The sequence below is a fragment of the Lepus europaeus genome, chromosome 17 (genome assembly GCF_033115175.1).
Source record: "Lepus europaeus isolate LE1 chromosome 17, mLepTim1.pri, whole genome shotgun sequence".
NCBI classification, from domain to species: Eukaryota; Metazoa; Chordata; class Mammalia; order Lagomorpha; family Leporidae; genus Lepus; species Lepus europaeus.
In genome coordinates, this window is record NC_084843.1 from 72180820 (window position 1) to 72202214 (window position 21395).

Here is a 21395-nt window from a genome sequence, read left to right on the forward strand (position 1 = left end):
GGGATGCAGCATCTTAATTACTGTGCCAAATGCCAGCCCCAGCCTGCCCTGTTTTCTGTTCTTTTAAATCGAGTTTCTTAAATCTCTAGGTTCATGTCTTGAGTAAATTTGGGAAATATTTAGTTTTATTTATTCAAATAATCTTTTCTGCCCCACACCCTTCCTTCTGTGACTTTAATGACAAGAAAGTAAAATCAGATCCTTGAACAGACTATGTTAATTTCTCTGCTTTTCATCAATCTTTTTTCTTTTTATCATTCAGATTGATTGGTTTCTGTTGATCTGTGGCCAAGTTAAATCTATTATCTCAAATATTGGTATTTAGAGCGATCTCATATGTTTAAAAATTGTGATTATTGGATCTTTCCAGTTCTAAAATTTCCATTTCATTCTGCTTTAAATGTGCTTTTCCTTGATAAGACTCCTCCACCCCCTCAAGTGTTTGCCCTTACTTTTGGGAGATTTTTTTGGTGCTCTCTCTTAAAATCTTTTCCTATTAATTGTAACTTCTGTGTCATTTTGCCATTGGTGTCTGCTGTGTGTGAGTTGAGGTTTCTCCCTAGGTGTTGAGTAAGTTTGAATTGTGTCTTAAACACTTGAACAGAGTTATGAAATTCTAGATCTTGTTTAAAACCTTTGGAGAATATTGAGTTTCAGACCGCAAGCTTTAACCAGCTGCCTTTGGATGTGGTTTCAGTGGTGCTTCTGCTTCCAGAGCCTGTGCTGTGCTGTGCTGTTCAGATCTGTTTCGAGTGTGTTCCTGCCAGAGGCTGGTTTCAGACCTGGTCATTGGTCATCATTTATTTTTCAGTCTTTGCCGTGCTATTTAGCAGCAAATAAGTGCTGCTCAGGTGTGGCCCCTGGAATCGCCATACAGGTTCATGGAATCACTTTCCTGAGTCCTGGTGGTTGACTGTCTTCCTGATATTTTCTGTTGTGTTGGGCCCCTTTTTTTCTTTTCTTCCACCTCTAAGACTGATTTTCATTTTTCTTGTTCTGTTATATACTTCCTAAAACTAATGCAAAGCAGTGTATGTTTGTGTTGTCCGTGATTCTGTGGAGTTCCTGCTCTCCAGTGCCAGGTGTACCAGTCTTTTGTGTTCAGTTGAGAGGCAGAGAGGAAAAGAGAGGGGGAGAGAAAAAGAGAGTTTTCATCTGTGTTGCTCCCCAACTGTCTGTCCACAATGGCCTAAGCTGGGGCCAAAGCTCAGACTTGGTAATTCAGTCCCTGTCTCTCATGGGGGTGGGAGAAACTAATCAGTTGAGACATTACTGTTGCCTGCCCCAGAAGTTTGGTTATCAAACTCAGGTACTCAAATATGGGATGCAGGCATTTTAACTAACTTAACTGCTAGGCTGAACGCATGCCCCAGATGTACCAGTCTTGAATGTAGACCCTGAAATGTCCATGCATGTGGTTTACGTGCTCACACAGAACATTTCCAGCTTCCTGGTAAGTTCCCTCATGTTCCCTCTCCCCCTGCATCAGCCACTCTTCTGATTTCTAGCACCATGTCTGTTCTCAGACTTGACATAAACAGAGTCCTGAAAAGGATGTATCTCATGTATCTAGTATTTTTAGTGAAGAGATTTTGTGGCCAAGCCTGGTGTATTATTTAATATGACTGTTTCTGACTCTGTTACACTCAAAACACACCTAAACCAAAACAGATTCAGTTTTTTACTTTATATTTTTCTTAGCTTTTTGAAATTTTCCATATTCCTTTTCCCAGTCTAAAACATCCAGTGAGTGTCTCCCTCATTCACTTACACTGTGTCTGTTACTTATTCTCACAGGTTTGTCTTCTCCCAACTTCCTTTTCCTTCTTCCACATTTCCTTCTGCCAGCACAGAGATGAAAAGGAGAGTAATAACTTCTTATATCCTATTTGTTCTTTGCCATGCTAGCATTTGGTTTGAGAAAATTCAGGTTGAACTGAGTGTGTGTAGTTAGGGTACTAATGGGGTGTTTTTCTCCCTTCTTTCTGACAGCATGATGGAAGTGGTTCATTACATGACATTCAACTATCATTGCCGTCCAGTCCAGAACCAGAAGATGGTGATCAAATATATAAGGTAATCAGGTTAAATATTTCAATGTTTTGAATATTAAAAAAATAAAGCTATGACAATGAAAGTGTTTAATAATAAGGATATTGAAAAGAGATTTACTTTCTGGAGTATTTCAAGTGTATATATAAAAACTTAAGGATTTGCCTTTTTTAAAGATTTATTTATTTATTTAAAAGGCAGAGTTAGAGAAGGGGAGAGTAAGACTTCCATCCCCCGGTTCACTCCCCAAATGGCCTCTTCAGCCAGGACTGGACCAGGAGCTTCACCCAGGTCTCCCATGTGAGTGACAAGGGCCCATACTTGCACTGTCTTTCACTGCCTTCCCAGGTGTATTAGGGAGCTGGGTCAGAAGTAGAGCAGCCAGAACTTGAACCTGTGCCCATAGGGGATGCCAGCGCTGCAGGCACTGCTGTTAACCTGCTGTACTACAGCACCAGCCTTGAAATTTGCTTTCTTGAATATTAATCAGATTTGCCCTTAACTTTTGCTACTTTGTTAAAATCCCTGTGTTGTTTAATTTGAATTTATCAGTTGGATAATTAGTACTGATTCAGAATCCTTTTCCAAAAAGCATCACTTTTTATGATTTTTACATACAACTTATCAGAAAAATTAAAGTGGCAATTAAGTTTTACAACATATCTCATTTATCACAACATTGAAAGATACTAAAAGATACTAAAAATGAGATTAACTTTATTGGTCTCACGTTTTCCCCGTGTTTCTTATGTAGATTTCTCCTGCCTTTGAATATTAAGTTTATAACTTTATTTCATTCCTCTGTAATTTTTACTGTCATGATTTCACATATGACATATATACCTGATAACACGTAAATTTTGTCTTTCTTACTTGACAATCCATCTGCCCACTAGACATATTCCTACACTACCCATGGCTACCTCCAACAATGTATTTAAAACTCACACATATTCCTCTTTGAACATCTGTGTTCTCCTGTACTTGCCATTTCTTTTGGTGGCACAGCTTTTCACCGTGTCCCTACAGTAGTAAATAGGGTTGTCTTGACTGCTCCTCTGTGCTTCTCTCTCATGCCATGAATTGTCAAAATCTCCACACTTTGATTTCCCCACTTCCATCTCTGTTATCACTCTTTTGGGTTAGGTTCCTTCTGTCATCTGGAATAATAGAGTATTTTGATGACAAGTTCCTAGCCCAGTTTTGTTGCCTTTGTTGTCAAATTTGTTCTCCAAATGCTATCAGTGCTGTCTGAAATGTAAATCTACCACTCCCTGGCTAAGTCTGTGCCCAATCTTCATAGCCCTCTGTGCTGTGTGGCCCTTGCCTGGTTCACAAACCTATTTGTGCCTCACTCGTCACCAGCCTTTGTGGGACCACATCACTGCTTCTATTTCCCCAGATGTGGTCTGCTTGTCTTCCCCTCTGTATTTTTGTAGAGCATTCAGAATCCCTTCCTGCTGTGTCCTCAGAACCTTCTGCTCATTCCTTTAAGACCCCACTGGAGTCTCGCATTTCCTGACATGTCCTCCCCTGCCCATCTTTATGTGTAGTCTTACAGCAGTGCTTGCATGTAGTAAGTGCTGTGTAAATTTTGTCTATTAATGTTCTTACCACATTGTATTTTGATCTCATATTTTGATTCCATTTCTGTAACGTGGGTAGAATCCACAACTATAGGAATGTTGGCTGTGTAGTGTTCCATCAGTTGGCTATATTGGGTTTCACTTGTTCCCTTATGGGACAGTTGTAAACTTGTAAACTTTCAGGTAGTATCTTGTTGATCTTTTCACACTTAGAATCATTTCTTCAGCATTGATTCCTAGAAGTGGAATAACTGAATCAAAGAGTTGCAGATATTTTTGTGATTTTATACATATAGGCATATGTTTATCTAGAAAGGGTGGTTGCTTTGTCTATTGAGTTGCTACATTTTTTCTCTAATCTTCTTAATCACAATGATAACCCCTCTTCAATTTAATATCTATAAAATAAGTGCTTCCAGTATTTTGTCTTTCTAAAACAAGTCAAATAGAGCATTTTTCAGATTACATGTGTGTTTGTGAGAACTATTTGTTGGAATCTTGACAGTGACCTTAGGTGTTTGAGCTAGCTTCTGGTAGACTTGCGATGTAAAACCTTTGTCATGTTTGCATAGGTTTTACAAGGCTTTAACTTTAATCAGAAAATTAATTGTATAGATGATGAAAATTTTATGTAACAAATACATTTATGATTTCTTATTTCGTTTGCTACAGAATTTAAACGTATTCTAGATAAATCCTTGAAATCGGGTCTTTCGTGATCTGTAATCCATATTTTGTCTAATTTATGATTTTTTAGAATTCTTAAACTCTTTGAGGTTTTTTTTAGTGATATAAAAACAGTCTTTCCCAATTATACTGTCCATAACATTTTAAAATATTTTCTGACATGTTAACACCTTTGTAGGATGACTGTTTCTGAACTTTTGTTTAGAGACTGCATTTTTTTAGGTTATTCCCAGTGTGTCTGGAGGAGATGACGTAACTTTGCTTAGTAACTACACCATTACCATTATTTGCTTGCATGTTTCTCTGCCTGGAAAGATGTGGTGTATCATCTATATACATAAAATCTAATCCCGTGTTTAAACTACTTCCTGTTCTGAATAAGTGAAGAGAAGTACTCGAAAATGGGCTTGTAAAGGTGACCAGATTCCTGTTTAGCTTGACGTCGGTTTCCATTTCACGGTATTGGGCATTTCTCGCTGATGAACCTGACAGTAGTTTTTTCTCTTTGACTCAGGCAGTGCTGTTCAGGAAAGGGGTTCATGGTCAACTCATCTCCTTTATTACTCTTAAGGCTTTATTACTCTAAAGGCTTTATTACTCTTTGCTGATTGCTGAACCAGCCATGAAATTCCACTGTGTCGTTTCTCCGCAGGGGCCGTCCTACCGCTGTGCGCTGGCCGGAGGGGGCCTCGGGCTTTCGTCCAGTGGAAGCCACGCGAAGGCGGGCGGGGGGTTGTGCACGCGGTTAGGTTGGAGGGCTGGGCGCGTCCCTGCGTGAGGGCGGCGTGCGCTCCCGCCCTCCTTGCCTCCGGGTCGCAGCCCCAAAGCGGAGCCCGTTCCCCAGGTGGACTGACCCGGGCCGGCCTCCGGCACACACACCCCCCCCCCCCCTTCTTCGCCCCGGATGATTGTGGCTCTGCTAGATCAAGGCGCCGTGGAGGAGCTACGGGACGTGCAGGCGTTGGTGGCCGTGGCCGCCCTTCGTGTCTGGCCCACCCCGTGGCTTCCCACGGCCCCACTTGATCCAGACGTGGCGTGGCGCGGCCTCCAATCGCGGGTGCTGAGCCGATCCTGCGCGCTGCCACCCATTTCCCTGTCCTCCACCGTGGTGGCGGGGCTCTCCGCCCCGTCCAGGAAAGAGTTAAAGATGTAAGGCCTGGCTGAGTGGACTTGTTAGTTAGTTAATCTGCATTTTTTAACTACTGCGGAATAAAAAGTGAGAAGTTTTGAAAAATAAAGAAATTCCACTGTGTCTTTAATTATACTATTTCCTCTGCCTATTGTGCCCTTCATTTTCTCTGAGAGGCATCCTTTGAAATGTTAGCCAAAGTTACTGTTCTGTATGTGACAGATTGATTCTATGGCCAGGATCCCAGTTTCCTTATGTGTAAAAGGAGATGATGGAATATACCTCAAGTGACACAGTGAAGATCAAATGCCTAAATACTTTCTAAATACTTTCAAGTGCACAGTTTCTAATTCCCAATAATTACTGAGTGAATGTTAGCCCTTGCTTCTGTTGCTGTTCATTGCTTACATGTCAGACTCTATTAGGCCATTAAATCTTAGATGATTTTGTTTTATTCTTTCTTTAGATTAATTTATTTGAAATGTAGAGTTACAGAGAAAGAGAGACAGAGAACTTCATCAGATGGTTCACCCCCCAGATGGCTGCAATGGCTGGAACTGGGCCAGGCTGAACTCAGAAGCCTGGAACTCTCCCCAGGTCTTCTGTATGGTGCAAGGGCCCAAGCACTTGGTCCTTCCTCTGCTGTTTTCCTGGGCACATCAGCAGGGAGCTGGATCGGAAGTGAAGCAGCTGGAACTTGAACCAGCACCCACGTGGGATGCAGGCATTGCAGGGAGTGGCATAATACGCTACACTACAACAACAGCCTCCGATGACTTTCTTTTTAATAAAAGATTTTTCCTCTTAAATGAACAAATAGGTCATTCCCTAGTCTTTGTCATTGTTGTAGTGCTCTTTAATAACATATTTTAAATGCCTTATCTTAAATTTTTTTTAATATTTCAGAATGAAGATTTATTAAATGAAATTAAACAACTTAAAGAAGAAATAAAGAAAAAAGATGAAAAAATCCAACTATTAGAACATCAGCTTGTAAGTATGATAGTGTAATACATAAAATGGAGACTTTTCAAACTGGGAAATACATTCTTTTTATAAGACTGTGATCTAGATTTCAAGTTTGACTTTATTTTTGGCTTTCATAGTTTCACTATTGCATTATTTGTAGAGTATATGCATTCTAACAAAAGTGTGTGCTGTAACCTTCATTCTAAATATTAAATGTTCAGTGTTAAAAATTCTTTGTTCCATTTTCACTGGCATCTGTTAGGGGGATTTAAAAATTTACCAATTATATTAATTTACTGATACAGGGTAAACGACTTTGCTTTAGAGATAAAGTTAGAGAAACAAATCCTGGGAAGTTGATAACAGGACATTTTCTTTCTCTGTGAGCAAAATGAGACTGAGTATTCAGGCTTAGGCATCGGGATAGCTGTCAAATATTTATTCCCTGTGGGTGATGTTGAGTGATCCCTTAGAGTTTGACTGAATCTTTTTAATTTTATAATTGTTACAATTTTCAGTGTTAATTCCATGTAAAAACAGTATATATACTATCTTGAATTTAATTTGGTTTAGCTTGCAATAATATAAAAAGCTAGGATAAAAAGAACATAATTCAGAAAAATCATAACCCTCAAGAAGATCTTTATTAGTCATCAAAAAATATCTTGGAACAATGAAACAATTCAGCCATATGAGAGGTTAATCTCACTTAGAATATAAAGTATATATTATACTCACCTCTGATCTATGTAGTTATTTCAGCTATTATGATTAAGGATACAAAGAAAATGTGTGAATCCAAGTGAAGAACAATCTAATATTTCAAATTGAAGTCCTACCAATACAGAATTAAAAAGGGGAATAATAAGACCTAATGTTTATATCTCAGTGTAAAGACAAGGGAGCAGGTATTTAGCCTAGCAGTTAAGACTCCTGCATCTTACACTGGAACACCATGGTTCAGTTCTGGACTTAGCTTCCTGTCAGTATCTACCCTGGGAGGCAGCAGAGATGGCTCAATTAGGTTCCTGCCTCCTGTGTGGAAGACCCTCATTGTGTTCCCAGCTCCCAGATGTGGGTCCAGTCCATCCCCAGCCATTGCATACATTTGGGGAGTGAACCAGTAGATGGAAGCTTCCTCTATGTGGCCATCTGTCTCTCTGCATCTCAAAAACAAAACAAAAAGCTATAAACTAAGAAATAATCCAGTTTTTAGGGAGAAAGAAAAATACGTAAATTAGGAAATTTAAGTTAGCTTCAACTTTTGCAAAAAATGTATTACAGAGCACAAGAAATTGTTATGTCTAGTACACTTCAAAAAGGTCATAATCCTCGTATTTAATTTCCAGACAGTTTTATTTATATACAAAAGCACATTTTCAGACCTTTAACATCTTAAAAAGTATGTCACATAGTTATCTGTCTAAAAATTACTTAATGTATTGCAAATACTTGAGAGAGAAATTGGAAAATAACTCAAGAACAGGTAGTGAAGATTAAAATGAGTAAGTGGAGTAGTGAAATCATCTTTAGAGAAACTAAGTGGGCTAAACCTCTGAATCATTGATTGGAGAAAATTTACTGCTCATTATTTTATCTGATGCAGTTATATATCATTTGAATCTTGGAATTTATAAATCTTTTAAGTTCTAAAATTAAAATAAATTTTACTTAAAAATTTGAGTTGCTATGTTTGAGAATATATTTAGATTAAATTGTAAAAGTTTAAGGTAGCAGATAAGGAATAAACTGAAGGAAGTCAGAAGTACTGAATGTTTTATCATCTACAAATGAACCCTTAGACATTCTTTTTAAAATTATAGTTAGATAAACTGTAATAAACCTTGTGACATACTTTTTTCTTTTAAAGATTTATTAATTTATTTGAAAGCCAGAGTTACAGAGAAGGGAGCAGGGAGCAGGGAGAGAGAGAGAGAGAGAGAGAGAGATCTTCCATCTACTTGTTCACTCCCTAAATGGCTGCAACAGCCAGTGCCGCTCTATGCTGAAGCCAGTTGTCAAGAACTTCATCTAGGTCTTCCATGTGGGTGTATGGACCCAAGCACTTGTACCATCTTTCCCAGGCATATTAGCAGGGAGCTGGCTAGGAAATAGAGCAATCAGGACAAGAACTGGTATCCACATGGGATGCCAGTATTGCAGGGAAAGGCACAAGAAAAGCCATTAATAAGAGTCATATGACTTTTCTTGTCTCTAATATTAATTTGTTTAATGACTTTGGCAAATTCTGTTACCTCTTTAGTGCTTTATTCAGAATGCAAAGGTTTTCTTGATGATTTCAAAGTTGTCTCCTTCCAGTTCTATACTTGTATGCTTTCTTGTCATTTTATAAGGTATACATTTTTTAAAAACTTTTATTTAGTAAATACAAATTTCAAAAGTACAACTTTTGGATTATAGCGGCTTTCCCCCCTCCCAGCCGCAACCATCCCATCTCCCACTCACTCTCCCTCTCCCATCCCATTCTTCATCAAGATCAACTTGGTATATACTAAGTAAACATTTCAACAGTTTGCACCCACACAGATACACAAAGTATAAAGTACTGTTTGAGTAGTAATTTTACCGTTAATTTGTTTAGTACAACACATTAAGAACAGAGATCCTACATGGGGAGCAAGTATGGAAATTCTCAAAGTGGAAGTTCTTTCCTCCCTTCAGAGAAAGGTACCTCCTTCTTTGATGGCCCATTGAGTAGTCTCGGTGGGAAAGGTATACATTCAAATGTAACCTATGTTTACATGCAAACTTTTGGAAAAATAAAATGACAGTATAAAGTGTTGAATTCATGTTTATGTGATGCAGGCTGATATAAAATTAGATTACAGTGCTCTGAGAATTTAACTGAAAGGTAGAGAGGTTTGACTATTCAAATCTTATTCCAAAATGCTAAGAATCCTTGTTATTTTCTCCTCAGAACCCTAATTAAATAATAATGTAGATGTGTTTGTACATTGAAATTAGCATAATTTTGTGAAATTACTAGTGTAGAATTTTAATAATGGAGTCATAGAAAGTGAAACTCAGGTTAAATAGGTTAGAATTATCTTTGAAAACCCATGTTAGACTTGGGTTCAAATCTTGTTTTTGAAACATAGCTGTGTTCTCTTAAGGAAGGTATATGATCTCTCTTGAGCCTTTTCTGTAAATGGGAATAATAAAAATACTGATGCTAGAGTGTTGTAGGAGTTAAATGAACCATGCATTTAGTTTATTGGCCTAATGTCTGGCCCAGGGGTGTGGGATAATTAGTAACTCTTATTTAATGGCTTGCTCCAAATGACCCAGCATAAATCAATGCATGTCTTAGAATGTTTTAAATCCCTAACTGAAAGTGACTTAAGATACAAAAACATTAGTAAACTAAAATAACAAAGTGTATAGGTCCCATCCATTTCCATGGTTACTTATTGGTCATTTGGTTAATGGTTGAAGTTCTAGGTTGGCTTTTCTAGAATCCTTGTGGCTTTCTCTTCCTTTGTAGAAAGTCTTTTTAGCTGTAGGTGTCGCATTCTCACAGGGTAATATCCAAAGGTGGGTGCAGAACCCATTTTCTCTAGTAGATCTGTTTAATACTTGTTTTTAAAATGGACATGCTGTTTCTCAGAAATACCTCAGACTTTCCTGCTTTCTTATTAGCTACTTTGAGTTCCTTGGCCCTTCCTAAGCATACATTGGTTCAGATTAATCAAGATCTATTTCCTTGGAACAAGAGGGAAGACATACTTCCTCAAAGAGTATCATGTGCATACAATCTGTCAGCTATTACAGAAAGCAGGTGGAGAGGGAGTGATTTGGGCAGTTGGTTTACATCTATTGAAGTGTTACTAAAAACTAGGCTTTTCCAATTATGGAAGATTCAAATGTCTAGTATAACTCAAATAGTACTCTCCATGTGTTAGCAAAAAGGATATTATCTCTGGAATTGCGATAATCAGGATGCAATAAGTAGTGAACTTGCATTCTGATCAGTGTTTTATATTACTTTTTCTCCTCTTTACATACCTCCCCTATATGTTAAAAATTAAGTCCTATTACAGTGAATTCCCAGAGACTTAGTTGACTTGCATTTGTAGTAGTGAGTTTTGTTTCAGCGATTATCCCATTGCTTAATGATGGAAACTATGTAATGTAGAGATTGTTGTTTATAGTTGGATTTTGTTTTCCATAGCAGATTGGAATAATCTGAATACAATTGTGAAAATTTTTAATATTGGTAAATATTTTTAAAATAGGAATTGGTAATTTCAACTTGATGTAGTAATCAAGGATTTCTTAGGTTTTTCTGTGAGAAAGTATATTTACCTTCAGTGGGGTTGCCTAACAAATAATTTGGTTACATTTCAGCTTTACATAAGAGTGAATTCTCATTTTCCATCTTTTCATTGTATTTGATGATGATTTGAAAGCACCAAAGTTTACACAGTATGTACACTGTGTGTTGTATAATGGAGTTTACTTTGAGAAGCATCACATGTAGAGAATTCATTTGAGAATTGAGAGGGACAGACGGTCTTGTGGTCTTGTCAAAGGGTAGAGACACTTCAAAAAATTACAGTCCAGTAAAGAGAACACATCATTAAACAGGCTTGGTAACATTGCACATAAGAATAGGTAGCCTGACTTATGAATTGGTGGTATTTAGTAGCAAGTAGATTCCCATCAAAAATGCATTCAAGAAGAGTACAATAATGACTATATAGCACCATAATCATTTAGAAAACTATAAAATTTGCAATTCTTTATATACTGTGTCACTATATATATATCTATATACACAATACTGTATATATTTTTAGCACATAAGTACACACTGTGTGAATTATGTGTAGTATGTTTTTGAACACTTTAAGAGATTGCCAAGGGTAGTTGGACTGTTTCAAACTCTGGTCTCACTGGCTGACTCAAACCCGGTCCCTGAATAAAAAGAGAGACTACTGAGTAAAGACTGATATTTGCTATAAAAGATTAGAATCATTTTGAATGTGTAACTTTTTTCTTGGTTTGGTTTTTTTGCCCCCTAAGAGAGCCCCTAATTACTTGTGTGTGTGTATGCAGAATGAAACCAATGTAAAAATGTGTGTTTGTGTTCAGGCAACTCGGTGTAACTGCCACCAAAAATCTAAAGAGGAAAAATGCACTTACGCTGATAAATACACCCAGACTCCCTGGAGAAGAATTCCTGTGAGTAACAAATGCTCTTACCCTCCTCTCCTGTCATTTGCTATTTGATGTTTTGTTCGCTCTTCTTACTCTTAATCACTAATAATTTTGAATCTGCTTATGGCTTTTAGTTTTTTTCTTAGGCAAGTTGTTGTTTTTCTAGTCTCTTAGATGTGAATGTGCTGCTTTCTAAAGCTTCACTTGTATGTCCCGTATAAGCAAGTGCACCTTTAATAACTTCCATTCTGCACACTGTAGCTCATTTTATTTGAATGTCTTCTCTCCTGTCATTGCATGTATCTGAGAGTAATATTTGCAGAAGCCCTACAGTAAACAGAAGTCCTATATGCAGCTGTTCCACTTCAACAACATATAACATTTTGAAAATATATAATGTCAGCAAAGTCCTTTTTTTGGCTGAAACTCTCGAAGTATGTTTTAATATTTAGTCAAATGAATGTTGACGGTATCAGGAAATAATGAATGGGAAGATATAGGCAGTAAAGATTCTGGATTAGAAATAGTTAGGGAATGATTTCTCCTAAAACGTAGAGTCTCGTATTCCATACTTCTTGGTGTTTTTCAAAAATGTTCTATAAAAATGGTTTAGGACTAACAAATAACCTGACTGTCATTTAATCTGAGTTCTTCAGAACTTAGTTCGAGATGTGCTTAAGCCACAGAATCATTGTCTAGTCAGTCATCTCATTTTATTATATGGAGCCAGGTAATAGACATCTGTTTCTTGTTAAGAAAATGCCTACTAAGCCAGCCTTTTTCCCCACTTGTATTTAGCAATGCATCCTAGCATCATACATGAAAAGGGAAATATAATGTTTAATGCAATCAGCAAACCAGTTTATAAAACTAAGCTATTAGCCTTCAAAATTTAAGAGTTATTTTGTTTCTTTTTATCTATTAAGTATTTATTTGTATGCTCGGTACAAGATAGGAATGTAAGAAATTATTCAACAGAAGTTCAGTGATCCTGTCTCATCCCCAATTTTTAGGCTCTTGAAGTAGAACTGGGGAGGGAACTATGCAGACAAACCAGAGCTCCATTCACAAGTACATTTAAAATGAACTGGTAATGCATTGATTCGAAGTGCTGCAACATGCAGAAGCTTCAAAGGGTGGGGAAGTCTAGTTGAAACAAGGAGCTGGGGCTGGCGCCATGGCTCACTTGGCTAATCCTCCACCTGCAGCGCCGGCACCCTGGGGTTCTAGTCCCAGTTGGGGTGCCGGATTCTGTCCCGGTTGCTCCTCTTCCAGTCCACCTCTCTGCTGTGGCCCGGGAAGGCAGCGGAGGATGGCCCAAGTGCTTGGGTCCTGCACCTGCATAGGAGACCAGGAGGAAGCACCTGGCTCCTGGGTTCGGATCGGTGCTGCGCGCCGGCCTTATTGGCCATTTGGGGGGGGTGAACCAACAGAAGGAAGACCTTTCTCTCTGTCTCTCTCTCTCTCACTGTCTAACTCTGCCTATAAAAAAAAAAAAAGAGAGAGAGAGAAAGAAAAAAAGAAAGGAAGAAAGAAACAAGGAGCTGGATGAGAAGGTGAAGCCAGTGTTTGAATAAGTAGAAAGCAAAATATGCCCACAGAGATGATGTAATATCAGATGTGGAAACGGATCTGCTTGGAGATAGTTGCAAAGTAAAAGATTGTGACTCTTGTTTCTGTATCAGGAGTGGGCAACGTTTTTCTGCCAAGGCCTATTTGGACATTGATAGCATCATTTGTGGGCCATAGAATATGATCAACTTAAACTCAGCCTGCTACAGATTTGTGAATTTCGAGTCCTGCCTACAGCTGCCTTGGCAGGGCCAGACCAAGTGATTCTGCTTGCTTTATGTGGCCCATGGGTCAGATGTTCCCCACTCCTGTTCCCAGATGGAGATTTGGGCTTTCCATGTTTCTCTTTTTTCCCCACACAATACTTTGCACCTTCTGACTGTGTTGCTAAGTACATGGCTGAGAAGTTCCATTTTGCCATTCTCCGTGGAAGTCTTTATAACCCTCTGTTATTCCTTCAGCCTCACTGTTCTGGAAACTGGGTATTAGTCTACCTCTTCCCTAGCCAAAAGTGACTGGTTTAAAACAACCCTAATACCTATGAAATGTAATCATCGTGGGTGAAATATTTGATCATGGGTGAAATAAAGATAATTTCTCCAGCCTACCACCCATAAATTAAAAGAAGAAGGAAGAAGCAGACAGAGTGAGAACAGAGGAAGAGCACACAGCAGGCTCATGAACTACCATTCTGCTAACATCTGATAGGTCCAGGAGGACAAAATCTGTAGAAAGGAGTGTGCGGGGCCAGCGCTATGGCACAGTGGGTTAACACCCTGGCCTGAATCCCATATGGGTGCTGGTTTGAAATCCGACTGTTCCACTTCCGATCTAGCAACCTGCTAATGGCAAAAAACAGTGTGAAATACGCAGAACCAGAGGTGGCCATTCACCAAATTAGGATCACCCTGACCAGCTGCAACATCAAGTCCCTGGAGAAGGTGTGTGCTGACTTGATCAGAGGAGCAAAGGAGAAGAATCTGAAGGTGAAAGGACCAGTTTGGATGCCTACCAAGACACTGAGAATCACTACAAGAAAAACCTCTCGTGGTGAAGGTTCTAAGACATGAGACCAGTTCCAATATGCTTGTGTCTTTTTGGAGAATGTGGGACAGCCCATTTGGGTACCAGCCAGAAACATCAAGCCTGCAACTGACAGCCAACCAGAACCAGCTGAACAAGCCTGAGAGTCCACCTTGTTAGCGGATGCACCTGCCCTATCATCCTACCCTGAGAAACTGCCCATACCCACATCCATTACTGTTTTATACCCACTAGCTCTGGTCAGCCACTCAAATGGCCCACAGCCTGTGTGCAGTCATGCCATTCCTGATTACCATTGTTCCTCATTCCTACCCCCATCTGAGCAAGCACTCCTGTGGTCTCCCATTTTGAGCGCTGGTTAGTCAATGATGGGTAAGATCCCCTGGGGGACAACCTAAGACAGGCACAGCCGCGTACGAAGACCACATGGAAACAGGGTCAACAATGGTATGGCCAAGAATCATGCCTCCCCGTTGCTCAAAAATAAACGAAAAGGGGGAAATGTGGTGGAATGAGAAGGCCATGCCAAGATGGCCACTGGCAACAGAAACTACCTGGCAACAGGCTGTGATTGGATGGTTTTGGAAACCACATGACAGTGGAGCCTGCCTGGCAATAGGCTGTGATTGGATGGCTTTAGAAACTGCCTGGCAACAGGGTGTGATTGGTTAGGGCATAGACCTCCCCTTGACCGGATTGGCTGCCTTAGCTATATAAGCAGCTGTAGCAACCGAAATAAACAAGTCTGCAGGCTGCTTGCCTCAGGCCTGCTTTCACCCGACTCCCGGGGTCTGTGTGATGACTCTGCGCCTCTTGCCCCCACCACGCTCCTCCTCCCAGAAATGAATCCACAGCAATAATCGTGGTTGAAATATTTGATCATGGGTGAAATAAAGATAATTTCTCCAGCCCACCACCCATAAAATACTCAGACTTCAGCTTTCTATGTTATCTGTTACTATAGGAACCTCCTCGCTAAATGCTTTGAGGCAATAAAATCCAGGAAAGTAAATGGCATATTAAAATTTCTGTAATTAGTAGCTCAGCTAGTATTTTAAATTTAGGACTCCTGACAGCTAGTCCCAGATCCTCTCCTACAAAAGCATACTGAAAAGCTTCCAGGATGAGAGGTTTGTGGATTGAAATGGGAGGACTTTCCATGTGAAGGAGCAGGACCAATAAAGAACAAGTAGGAAGATACAGTTGGGCAATAGTAATTACCTGACTGTGGCTGGAACACAGATGTGTGTTTAGGGAGAGTGGAAGTTAGTGTTAAAGCTAGTTGTTATTTTTTAAGACTTATTTGTTTGAAAGGCAGAGTTACAGAAAGCCAGAGGCAGAAAGAGAGAGAGAGAGACAGAGACAGAGAGAAAGTCTTCCATCCGCTGGTTCACTCCCCAGTTGGCCACAACAGCTGGAGCTGAGCCAATCTGAAGCCAAGAGCCGGGAGCCAAGAGCTTCTTCCGGGTCTTCCATGCGGGTGCAAGCTCCCAAAGACTTGAACCATCTTCCACAACTTTCCCAGGCCATAGCAGAGAGCTGGATCGGAAGTGGAGTAGCCGGGACTCGAACTGGCACCCATATGGGATGCTGGCACTGCAGGCAGTGGCTTTACCTGCTATGCCACAGTGTCAGCCCCTAAAGCTAGTTTTAAAAAAACATTTATCTTATTTATTTGAAAAGTAGGGTTACAGAGAAAGAGACATAGGCCGGCGCCGCGGCTCAATAGGCTAATCCTCCACTTTGCAGTGCAGGCACACCAGGTTCTAGTCCCAGTCGGGGCACCGGATTCTGTCCCGGTTGCCCCTCTTCCAGGCCAACTCTTTGCTGTGGCCAGGGAGTGCAGTGGAGGATGGCCCAAGTGCTTGGGCCCTGCACCCTATGGGAGACCAGGAGAAGCACGTGGCTCCTGTCTTCGGATCAGCGCGGTGCGCCAGCCGCAGCACGCCAGGCGCGGCAGCCATTGGAGGGTGAACCAATGGCAAAGGAAGACCTCTCTCTCTCTCACTGTCCACTATGCCTGTCAAAAAAAAAAAAAAAAAAGAGAGAGAGAGACATACATTTTCCCTGTATGGTTCACTCCCCAAATGGCTGTAATGACTGGGACTGAGCCAGGCCAAAGCCAGGAGCATCTTTTGGGTCTTCCATGTGAGTGCAGATCCTCTGTTGCTTTCCCAGGTGCATTCACAGAGAGCTGGATCAGAAGTGGAGCAGCCAGGACTCAAAGCAGCGCCCATGTGGAATGTTAGTGTCATAGGTGGTGGCTTTACCAGCTGCCTTACAGTTCTGGCCCCTAAAGCTATTTTTAAGGTAGAATTCAGATGTTTAATCCAGGATTTACTGGAAAAGTAGTTTTGCTGAGTTGTATTGTGTTAAATAAATCGTTATATATTTAATTGTTTAAATGGTAATTATTAAATATTGGGCATATTCTCTGATTTTTTTTTCTGTTCCTTGGGCTTTTGGGATCAGTGGGATTAATTTGAATGACATCATTTCGGAAGTGACTTACTATATTTACAATGATTTTCTTTGCTCATTAAAAAAAAATTCTTTTTTTTAGCAGTATTCTTTGTTAGCAGAAACCCAACATACCTTAAATACCCTCGTGATGAGGGGAATGTGGAGATGCAATATCATTCTTTATTGGCAATATTTAGTAATTTATGGGATTAAAACATGTTACAGTGAAAGTCCTCAAGCATAGTTTGTATAAAATTTTGAATTTTGAAACTCTAGCTTAAGTCATGGAGAAAGTTGAAAATTAGTATCTCAGTCTTGGTTGTCACCATTTCTTATACTATACTGAAAAATTTAAATATCTATTTATTTATTTATTTATTTGAGAGGCCGAGTTACAGAGAAACAGCGAGCGACAGAGCGAGAGGTCTTTCATCTGCTGGTTTACTACCCAGTGGCCACATCCAAAGCCAAGAGCCAGGAACTTCTTCTGGGTCTCCCACATGGGTGCAGGAGCCCAAGCACTTAGGCATTCTTCTGCTACTTTCCCAGGCCATCAGCAGGGAGCTGGATCAGAAGTGGAACAGCTGGGACAAACCGGCACCCATATGGAAGCTTAACCTACTACTCCACAGCACTGGCCCTTAAATGTCTTTCTTGACACTGTCTCAGTCACATACTGTAGAATCTTAGAGTTTTGTGGGGTGTATTTGAGCATTTCCTCTGAACAGTTTGCGGACACAAAAAAATCAGTTTGCAATGGAAGATAGCAAAAAATGGTGGAAAAGAGTTATTCCCTATAACATTTGTTGGCAGCTGTTTAGGAGGTGGAGAGACATACTGAGAGAGAAAATCAGACTTGGCAGTTAGAGCCTGCCAGTGGAAGCAGAGTGGTCTACCAACAGCCAGTGGACGATATACTGAGCCCAGTGTAGATTCTCATAGATTTATCCAAGCAGACTTTGGTATCACCTGTTGGCTAACAAATAATACCTTTGGAGTAGAGGGCCTTTGAGGCAGAGAACCAAAAAGAAGAGGAACAAAGCAAAGAGCAAAAGCAGGGAAAGGAAGAGAAGCTGAGGAGACCAGGAGGAACAGAGAGGAGAAACGGATGATCGCTCTCGGAAGGGAGGAGAAAGGGTTAATCTTGGTGAGTGATCATGATAAGGACTTAATTCCCTGACACAGAAAAAGGGCATGCCCAGCTTTACAATGTATGGCAGAGGTCTTAGTAGTCCATTGTGATAATCTATGGCAACACACAAGGGCTCTGTAAAAAGTTCATGGAAAATGTGTATTATGAAAACATTGCACTTGACTTTCAAAATTTTTTGCACCAAAGTAAATAATGTTTGAACAGGATTTAGTTAAAGACACTAAGAAAGCATAAACATTGATTTGAAAAGAACTCCTATCAGAGCTGCATGAACTCTGCTAAAATCAAAATATGCATCAAATTTATGGTGAAACTTGGGAGAACAGTGAAGTTGCCAATGGTTTATAAAAAGTTTATGTGGCCAAAGTCCCAAAGAAATCAGCAGTTTACAAGTGAGTAACTGATTCTAAGGGGCAAGAGAATGTTGAAGATTCAGCCTGCTGTGGTATACCATCTACATTGATTTGTGAGAGAAAATTTATTCTTGTTCATACCCTACCTAACTGAAGAGGACCAATAATTAGCAGGAACAGTAGCTAACACAAGACCTATCTGTTGGTTCAGTTTATACAATTCTGACTGAAAAATTAAGTGAAGCAATTGTTCTGCTCAATGGGTGCCAAACTTTTGCTACAGACAAAAGCAGAGCTTTCAGTAGACGTTTTCAACAAGTGGGATCAAGACCCTGTGGCATTTCTTTGAAGAAATGTCATACGTTGACATTCTTTAAACCTGCGATCTTTTAAGACAAAACACAATCAGAGCAGTGGTTACCGAGAGGTAGAAGTGATCCAACCAAAGCATAAGTAGACCAATCAAGAGCAAAGACCTGGGCAGAAGTTTCTAGGGACGCTCAAAGCTTTTGCTTGTTGATTATCTGGAGGACTAGAGAAAGATAACATCTGCTTATGAGGAGAGCATTTGGAGAAAGTCAGCAGACACTTCCACAGTAGCACACCAGAGTCCTCCTCCCCCACAGGGCTCCTGCTCGTTCCTCTCATCAAGCAAGGGCAGTTTTGACTTTTGATCGGAAATGATTAAGCATTCACATGACAGTTCTGATTTGGCTCCTTCTCCCTTTTTATTTCTTACCCTGTAAAAATCTGTAAAGAGTATCTGTTTTGCTTTAGTTAATCATGTTTAAAGAAAAAAAGACTGCCCTGACAGTGTTAAACTTCCAAGACCCTCATTTCTTTAGGGATGGGCTAAGTGACTGGCATCACCACTGACAAAAGGGTCTTGACCTTTGAAGTTCTTTTGCATTTGGAATATTTAAAATCTCTAGGAGAAAAGTATTTATTGTTGAAAAGTGTAGTTTAGATAAGAGGATGAAACAAAAATCCAACTCAAGCTAGTTTGTTTCAATCTAGTGTTAGTGGAGAAAAAAATCTATTGACATAGTAAATTATATGTCATTCTATCAATTAAATAGAATTCAGCGTCTTTTCTTAAAGCACTGAAACAAATAGAATGCTAAAGATGTTTATGGATAACAATCAAAGAATTTATGCTTAAAAGAGAAACAGGCTAAAATAGGTTTTTCCTTCCCTGTCCATTTTTATTGAGAAGTAGCAGTCTATTCCATAGCAAATAGAAAGTAAAGAAGCAAAAGCAATTTAAAAGAAATTTAAGGTATTCAAAATCTGCTAACACTGACAACCATTGTCAACATTTCATTTGTGGTCTTCCAGACCTTTTTTATAATATGAAATATATGTGTGCATGTGTTGCAGATCCATCATGTAGCATTTTAGATAGAATTATGTGTTGCATGTATTTTAATCTGTCTAGTGGTAGTGGTTGCTATTACCACTATTTTGTTTGCCTTATTACTAAGCCAAACTTGTAGTAATATATTACTTTTATTGACTAAGAATGAATTCCCAGGGACTGGCATTGTGGCATAATGGTTAAGCCACCACCTGTGATGCCAACATACCATTTAGGTGCTAGTTTGTGTCCCAGCTATTCTACTCCTAATCCAGCTCCCTGCTAATGCCCATGGGAAAGCAGCAGAGGAAGGCCCAAGTCATTGGGCCCCTGTACCCACATGGGAAACCCGGATGAAGCTCCTGACTCCTGGCATCAGCCTGGCCCAGCCCTGGCTATTGTGGGCATTTGAGGAATGAACCAACAGATGGAAGATGTCTTTCTCTGTCTTTCCTTCTCTCTCTATAACTCTGTCTCTCAAATAAATAATTAAATAAACAAATAAAAATGAACTCCATTACTGGATTTTATTTTATTTTATTTTATTTGAGAGAAATAAGACAGAGAAGAAGAGCTCCTATCCACTGATTCACTTTCCAGATGCCTGCAACTGTTAATCCAGGTATCTTTTATAGGTGGCAGGGACTCAGCCACTTAGCCATCACCATTGCCTCCCAGGACCTGCATTAGCAGGAAGCTGGAGTCAGAAGCCAGAGTTGAGCATCATATCTAGGTACTCCAATGTATGATATAGGAGTCTTTTTTTTTTTTTCTTGACAGGCAGAGTGGATAGTGAGAGAGAGAGGAAGGTCTTCCTTTTTGCCGCTGCTTCACCCTCCAATGGCCGCTGCGGCCGGCGCATTGCACTGATCCGAAGCCAGGAGCTAGGTGCTTCTCCTGGTCTCCCATGCGGGTGCAGGGCCCAAGGACTTGGGCCATCCTCCACTGCCTTCCCGGGCCATAGCAGAGAGCTGAGCTGGAAGAGGGGCAACCGGGACAGAATCTGGCACCCCAACCGGGACTAGAACCCGGTGTGCCGGCGCCGCAAGGCGGAGAATTAGCCTGTTAAGCCACGGCGCCGGCCAAGATATAGGAGTCTTAACCACTAACCTAAACACTTGCTCCTGGATAATTTTTTTAATATTTATTTATTTATTTTGAAAGTCAAGAGTTAACACAGCGATAGGGAGAGACAGACACAGAGGGACATACAGAGAGAGAGACAGATCTTCCATCTACTAGTTCACTACATAGATGGCCGTAACAGCCAGGCTGAAGCCAGGAGCTTCATCCAGGTCTCTCAGGTGGAGGGCAGGGGCCTCAAACCCTTGGGCTACCTTCTGCTGCTTTTCCCAGGCCATTAGTAAGAAGCTGGATCTGTGGGTTGGTGTTGTGGTATAGCAGATAAAGCTGCCACTTGTGACGCCGGCATTCTAAGGGCATTGGTTCATGTCCTGGCTGTTCCACTTCTGATGCAGCTCCCTGCTAATAACCTGGGAAAGCAGGGGAAGATGGCCTAAATCCTAGGGCCCCTGCACCCACGTGGGAGACCTGCAGGAAGCTCCTGGCTCCTGGCTTTGGCTTGGTCCAGCTGTGGCCATGCAGCCGTCTGGGGACTGAACCAGCAGATGGAAGATCTCTGTCTCTCCCTCTCTAACTCTGACTTTCAAATAAACAAAAACATCAATTAAAAAAAAAAAAAAAGGAAGCTAGATGCCTTGTTGCAGGTTGTAACTTAACCTGCTGTTCCACAGTGCTAACCCTGGGTGATTTTTTTGTTTTTAAGGCTCTTGAAATGTATGACTGCAGTTGTTTTTGAAAGATTTATACATTTTATACTGCCATCAAC

At 40.3% G+C, this 21395-nt stretch overlaps 1 protein-coding gene across 5 annotated transcripts in view; it reads left to right on the forward strand.

Annotated features, from left to right (window-relative positions):
• The window catches only part of CCSER2 (coiled-coil serine rich protein 2), a 139663-nt gene that overhangs the window by 98013 nt on the left and 20255 nt on the right, over positions 1 to 21395 (forward strand). For all 5 annotated transcript variants that reach the window (XM_062214024.1, XM_062214025.1, XM_062214023.1 and 2 more), the window contains 3 exons: positions 1993 to 2076; positions 6361 to 6447; positions 11539 to 11628. In XM_062214024.1, the coding sequence (XP_062070008.1) occupies positions 1993 to 2076; positions 6361 to 6447; positions 11539 to 11628 (261 nt within the window). The remainder of the gene's footprint in view (positions 1 to 1992; positions 2077 to 6360; positions 6448 to 11538; positions 11629 to 21395) is intronic.